Source organism: Motacilla alba, chromosome 2 (assembly GCF_015832195.1).
Source record: "Motacilla alba alba isolate MOTALB_02 chromosome 2, Motacilla_alba_V1.0_pri, whole genome shotgun sequence".
NCBI classification, from domain to species: domain Eukaryota; kingdom Metazoa; phylum Chordata; class Aves; order Passeriformes; family Motacillidae; genus Motacilla; species Motacilla alba.
Window position 1 is genome coordinate 42,728,771 of NC_052017.1, and position 7,456 is coordinate 42,736,226.

The 7,456-nt window shown below is 40.2% G+C and overlaps 1 protein-coding gene across 4 annotated transcripts in view; it reads left to right on the forward strand.

Moving 5' to 3' along the window:
• NEK11 (NIMA related kinase 11) overlaps positions 1-6,678 on the forward strand; it is an 82,931-nt gene extending 76,253 nt beyond the window's left edge. For all 4 annotated transcript variants that reach the window (XM_038161183.1, XM_038161181.1, XM_038161203.1 and 1 more), the window contains one exon: positions 5,171-6,678. In XM_038161183.1, the coding sequence (XP_038017111.1) occupies positions 5,171-5,375 (205 nt within the window). In that variant the 3' untranslated portion in view covers positions 5,376-6,678. The remainder of the gene's footprint in view (positions 1-5,170) is intronic.
• Positions 6,679-7,456: the final 778 nt, after the last annotated feature.

Sequence of the window (7,456 nt, forward strand, 5' to 3'; positions counted from 1 at the left end):
ATATTATGGTTGATATTTCTTCACCTGTGTGTCTACGTCTTTTAATAATAAGATCCTTCTTAACTCATGGGAAAACGTGTCTTAAATATGCTTTAGATTTTGCAGGTCTTTGAAGTAGGACATCAGAGAGTTTTGTTTGCAATCAAATTAAGGTGCTTTAATTCAGGAATTACAAAGTAATTAAGGATGAATTAGGAAAATTATCATTGTGTTTTCAAGTGAAGAAATTTTCATTCAGCAGTGATATGAGAATAGTTGAAGTCCATTGAGGCTTGAAGGTGAAGGTGGGGGCTAATATTAGCAATTTGTATTTCTTTTCTTAGTAGCTTTTACATAATAATACTTTCCATTGCCTTTTTTTATTTTTTATAGGACCTTTTCTTGGACTTAGCTATTTTTTTCACATTCCCAGGATTGAACAGCTATCAGAACTAGAAAAGTGTTGCCCTACCTTTAGAAATAAGTTCCTAAAACCTGGATCATGGAACTTATTATGCCCTTCTCCTAGCAGATCTCAAGGGGTCTTTAAACAGCAACAGAGAAGTTATGCTGCAAATGAAGATTTGAACCCAGAGCCATTTCTTTCAAGTGCCAAAGTTTTAATCATTCATAGTCAGTAATGCCAGCAAACCGAATGACAGAAAGATAACTCGAGAGGACAGAGATCCTTTGTGTTCTAACTGAGATAAACCTGTTTGTTTACTGAACCATGAGATGCTGTAGCAGATATCTTAAGATTTTCTGGTACAGTTAGAAAACAGTATTTTGTATGGGACTAAGGATATGTAATTTCCTGATTCTTTTGCAAAGTCATCTCAGGAGATAAATGTAACAATCTTTTTCACTGAGATTCATATCACTACTGGTCAGCTGCTAAGTGGCATGGTTGTACTGTTTTAAAGAGAAATATGAGGTTAATAAATTGATGCTTGGAAATAGCATCAATTCAGGGACAAATCATTTTTGGATGTGTTGATGAGAATCCTAAGTAATGCTGCTGGACTCTATGGGGTTAGCTTCTTGAGTTAGGAAGAACAGAATTTAGAGGTGTCTACTGAAATTATTCTTTCAAAAATCCCTGCACTTGCTTTTATGCCCCATGAGCCAAAATCAACACAGATTTGTTCTCTACTTTACAATGTGCTCTTTGGTGGTCGATGCAGGTGGCCTGGCTGCATTCAAAAGGATAAATAAATGCTCAGTGGAATGGGTATTCCATGTCCAGAAAGTTTCTTTATTGAGGTTTGCTTTGATGTAGGCATGAGTAACTGGTATTTTGAAGTAACTGAATTTTCTGTGTTTGTCTTTGGAGCAGTGTGTTTGTTGCCTGTTATGGCAGAGGTGAGATGCTGTTGCTGATGCCTGTTCCGGGGGGACTTCCATGGTGTTGCTACTCTGGTGTGTTCAGTCGTGGCTTGTGCAGAGCCTCTCCTTGCACAGACCACACACAGCTCCCTGAAGGCACCAGTGAGACCAGGATGGCTTTAAATGATAGCTGCCATCATGCTAAATGACACTGGAAAGTGAGAAGCTGAAAAACCCCTTAGCTGCTGATTTGTGACATAGTTATCCTTCAAGGCAGGTCATGACAAGTTGTTGAGAGATATTAACCTGGCTGCTAATGCCCAAGGAGGAGCACCACTTCAGCATTAATCTTGTTTTGTGGCTTTTGTCAGTGTGGCATAAAGGTAGGTGTATTGCAATTGATCTCCAAGCCAGAAAGGAGATGTTAAAATGTAGCTAGCACCAGAATAGTCAAAATGAAGACCAGTGGAATAATAGAAAATTCTTTGTTCACCTAGGGAAAGATTTACAACTTCCTCAGCCAGCTGAGAACACAACATTATTATATTGTCAAAATTTAGTAATTTTGCACTGATGCGTAGAAAATCAACTGTGAATCACCAGATAGCCTGATAAATTCAGATCCACGAAATGACTTGGAATGGTTTTAGACACCCCGTGTCTAAAAATTGCAGTTCTCAAGGCTCCTATTTAGCTCCCCTCTAACTCCAGCAGCGCCTATGATTTTGCTGATATTCTTTACTGCGTCTTGCATACTCAGAAGTGCCTTATCCTTGATAAAACCAAGTCTCTATTTTATGTCCAATCTCCATCATTATCCACGAATCAAATATCAATGTGGCCTTTGGGTCTTGTTGCAGTTCATTTTCTCAGGCATGTGTTGTGTGCTGCACAAGAGCTGGCAACAAGAGTAGTTTTTTTTCAGGCCACAGCTTATGTGGATGACAGTGTCCCCAGATTGGCAATATCTGCTGTGCAGCCAGTGGGTTGATGGTGACAGAATGCTTCCAGCCCTGTATCTCCTCTGCCTGGAGCATTGGGACTGCTCTGTGCAGCCAGGAGTGAGGGAAGTTGAGCTCAATGAATCCCTCCATCTAAGACATCTGAGATATGACGTTTAAGCACTTTACTGGGCATCACCTGAAGCCAGACCCTTGATTGGTAGAGCTCAGTGTAATTCCTTGCATTTTAGCACCCTGAAAAACAATTCAGGCCAGTGTGGGAAGGAGGTCTGGCCCATAATTTTTCACAGTAATGAGATCCCAGATGTTAGGTATCCCCTTCGCTCCTGTCGTCTTGGCTGAAAAAGAGATGATGACTCACAGTGAGTTTGTAGGTGAGTGAGCTATAGGATAGCATGAAGAGAGTAAATGCCAGTAAATCAGAAAACATGGATGGCCAAATGTGGCTGTAGATGGGAGTTCTGCACTTGTTCTCACAGCACATTTGGTGGTAAGGCTTTAATTCTTTTAAAAACTTTAGTGCAGCTATCCCATATTTCGTGTGAAATAGCAATCTGTGCCTCTCTAGGATTTTACATGGACTGACAAATATCCCCTAGCACAGGATCAGGGCCATAATGGACAAACCCCACTTTTCAGGAAGTGCCTTCCCCTCTCCCTCCATCAGGATCATAGATTCACTTGGTGACACCTCTCTGACATTTACTCCCTAAGATCCCACACTTCTGCCTCTGTGATGCACGATGTGGTAGTTGAGTCGAATTAATGCAACTCTCAAGTCCAAACAGAGCCTGATGTCTTCTTTTGTAAAAGCAGGTTATAATTTTTGTTACCTACCCCATAATTTTCAATCTATGAACACTTTCCCCTTAATTCTATTGTATCAGCTATTACACACATTAGCTGATTTGCATGCTCGGCCAGGCTGAACAGAGAAGACTCAAGTCTGCAGGTCACATTTATTAGCAGAAGCAATACTCCCAAGGTATGTTTGCTTAATTTTCCATCTTTAAATAGACAAGACTACCCAAAAATGTAATGTAATTGTCTGAGAGGGAGAGAAGAGTCATTAAAGGCACTGATGAAGTAGCAGTGATTTCAGGATAGCTTTTCATGTATTGATTTTTAACTGATGGAAAGAAACTGTGATATTTTTGATAATGTCCTGTGAAGAAATGTACATTGTTTGTCAAACAAACCTCTATTTAGCTTTCAGTGGTAATCCAATCCCTAGGTTTCCAGAGTCTGCGAATTATTTCCAACAGTTTTTATTTTCTCCTGAAAAGCATTTCTGGTGGAAAATAGAAATATAATTTCTAGTTATAGGAAGCAGGACTGAATCAGGTTTAGACCTGTAGAGATTCCAGCTTGGCCCTGTGACTTCTGATCCTGGGTCTTGGCTTTCTCTACCCCAGGTTCCTGATCTACCTCTGGGTCTGGAGCCAGCAGAGGGGTGAATTGAAGGCAAAGGGGGATCACACCTGGGCATTATCAAGGTGCTAGAAAAGCAAAGAGCAAGTGAGATGAGAGAAGTTTGAGAAGCAATAAAGCAGAATTCTTTGCAATGTTTTCCTAAGAATTGAAGAATTCACATAATATGGAACTCTTACTGGCTGACATTTTACTATGATGATGTTTTTCCTCAGCAGTAACAGGATGACCACTGATAAAAAGCAACTACACTGTTTAGGTTGATTATGCTATTGTGTGAGAAGAGTTGATCTTGCCCTGGTGTTAGACATGTAACAAAAAATCAGTACAAAACCAGGAAAAAGTACAACTGCAGTTTGTGAAGTTGTTGTCGGGAGGTAGGTTTAACTATTTAAACTGCTATGGGAAGCGTGCCTGCTCCCTCTGAACCTATGTGCACATTTACTGAAGTTCTAAGCCTTAATGCTGGCACCAGGAGATGTCTGTGATCCCCTTCTCTGCCCTGTATAGATCATCCTTGGTACAGCCACAAGCTGAGGGTGTCCCAGCTCCTGCTGCCTCAGGCACTGCCTGGGGAGCCTACTGCAGGCACCTTATGACATGGTTGCCTTTCAAGTACCTCTTTTTTGTCTAAAAGAAAACCAACTCTCAACTGCTCTTACATGTAAAGATTTAGTGAAAAAAAACCAAATCCTTTGTCAGAAGCATGAAGAACAGGCAGATAGTTTCTCAAATGCTGAAGGAAAATTACCCTGGTATTTTCATCCAAATATGAAGCCATCACTGAGTGAAAAATTTTATGTTACCTGTGGTACATGAACTTAAAAATGTTTTTTCCTTTAGGAGGAAGAAATGCTGTTCATTGTCTTGCAGTTTTCAAATGGTTCTTTTTTATAAATCAATATTAAGATGCTGTGTGTGTTTTGTCACTGAGCTACAGATTTGTGTTCCGATAAAAGGAGAGCACTGTAGAAAAGAAAAAAAGTGTCAAGTTAGCTCATACTGAGCTTGTACAATGGTTTTCTTGTATTTGATAGAAGCTAAAATAAAGCAATGAATAACAAAGTATGCTCACATAAAATGCCACTGGTGTTCAGCTGACTGGGTTGCTTCTTTTGGTTTTGATGAAATCCAGAGGCAGTAATACATATGCATTTACCAGACTTGTTGTAGATAAAAGAGTCTGGCAGACTCAGCAGGAAGAGGATTCTTGGATTGTAACAATGAAGATGGCCATGCCTCCCATGACTTTCCTATGGCCAGGTTTTTATTCTTGGGCTCTGTATAGCAGCTAAGCATGGAGAAATTCACCAAGAAACTTTAGTTCCTTTTGCTGTCAGGCAAACAGGGTGCATCATGATATATTAATCAAACCTGCAACATTTAGAAGGAGTCTGCACTAGTTAATGTTTGTATTACTTTATAACATGAATTTCCTTTTACCTGACCTTCCCTATAATGTTTATCCCCAGATCTGCCATTGGGAAGCTGGGAGTGGAGGCATTTGAGGCGGTGTACAGCTGCCTCAAGCAAGCGAGACAGCAGAATGCCAGTGAGGAGGAGATCAGGAGCTGTTTGGAGAAACTGGTTTCTAGAGCAAGTGATTGCTTCGAAGTGGATCAGCTGCTGTACTTCGAGGAACAGCTACAGGCTTCAGAGCCTCATCGGCAGCTGTAACAGTGTGTCTGCAACAGCTGGGAATGGCACCGAGGGGGAAGGGGTCTCCTTCAGGCCAGCAGACAAGTACAGGAGTGTCGCCGGCTGGGGGACTGTGTAAAAATCACAAACAGGATGGGACTGCTAAGGGATGCATCTCAAGCTGTTTGATTTTCTAGCATCAGTCTCATTACATGGTTATGCCAACGGGAAGATGCCAGCAGCTCGCTTCTCAGGCAGCAGACAAAGAACTTAATGTTCCAACTTACTTTAAATGTTTTTTGACCAATCACACAAAGCCAAAGCATAGTGTCAGTAGTTCTATCCAACCACTGTAAGCACACATACCTTCAGTAGAAACAATGCTTGCTTATTTAGAATACAATACATGCTTGTAAGCCTTAGATCACAATGCACAGAGCTCCATTATTAAGCTTAGAGCTTTCTAATATCTCTCTAGATATACTTTTCTGTAGCTTAGGGAGTTATTCTAGACAAGCGTTAACACACACACCATTGTTCTATTTGTCCTTACTTTTCTACTTCTTACATAATTTTGCTGCTGACAAATCTTATGGCTACTGCTTAGCTCTAATTGCAGTTTTGCTGTCTTTGAGGCCTGCCTTTTGCAGCTTTCCCAAAATGTTCTGATTTTAAAGATTCCCACACAGGAGGTATTTGGAGGACACTGCTGAGGGTAATGTAGTACATAAGCATGTGGGTAAGCTCCATTTGAGAGTGCACACTGCAGAGAGAAGTGGGTAAATATGGCACTAATTTCAGGGGCAGGGAGAAGAACAAATGTTTGTGACAGTGAAGGGAGGATTCACAGTTACCTACGTCCCCTTCTTCTGCCACTTAAAGCAAAGGAAGGGTGTTCTGGCTGTGGCTGGATGCCAGTCCTGCACTCAGAGCGTCACTGGCAAAGCTGCCTTTGATGGAATGATGCAGGATTAGACTCCAGCTGCTGTTGTTGATTTCTGTGCTAACTCATCCTTGTGATACTTAAGCCCATAATTTTTGTAGTTTGGCAGATTTACTCAAACATATATGTATATGTTTGGCCACTCAGCCTCTGATTGTCTTGTAATTATTGATTGTTCAAAAGGGCTGTGTTTAATCTGAGTTTCAAAGGAACTGTGGACATACACACCTGTGTGCATATTTATATACATATATGCATGCTCACATACACAGAGATAGGTGTGTGTATATTCATGATGGCAGAAATATGTCTGGTCATACACTGTACTTGTCTAAAGAGTTTTGAATTAAATTCATTCTTCAAAAATGGAACAATAAACTGATTGTTTTCTGCCTTGCACATCGTTACCATTAATGTTCTTTCTTAGTGTTTATGCTCTCTTCTTCATATGCATCCCACTCTTGCTGATTTCAACTGTCTGTCAGGTCCTGATTATATACTTAATATTTTCCTTCTACCATTTCCTTCCTTATTCTGCATTCTGAACTCCTTCCTCCATCTGTCTAAAAGACTAAAGGTTAACAAAGTCATACCATTGGTAAAGGAATCTAAAATGAATTATAGACCAAATGAATTTTAGGCATTGAGCCATTATCATAATCCTTATGCTTCCTGCTTTTTCACCACAACTCTTAAAGGACTCTGGAACTGTACTAAATAAATTAGAAGAAATTCATAGTAAGAATATAAAAAAAAGACATTTCTATTTGACCTGAGTTATTTACAGTGAGGTATACCAGTATTGATGGTCAATTAAGCAGAGCTACTGATCCATCTTTATGACATAGGTTAAGAACAAAGCAAAAGGCAAGTAGAGTCATCTGACTCTATTTTAGCAGCAGCATAAGCTGAGGAAGCAAAAGACACATCCAGCTACAGATGATGTGGCACTATACTTCCAGCTCAAAGTAATAAGAGATTCTGTTATGTTTCAGCTTTTTCTAGCTTCAGCTTTTATTTAGAATACGCGGTGTTACAAGCCAGAGACTAAAGTCCACTATGATGTCCACTGAGGTAGGGAAACATATTTGTTTGTCAGGTTTCAGTCTCTTTCCTGTTACTTCTTCTTGACTTACACTCCCCGTCCTTCTCAATGTTGTGTAGGTGTGCCTGATTC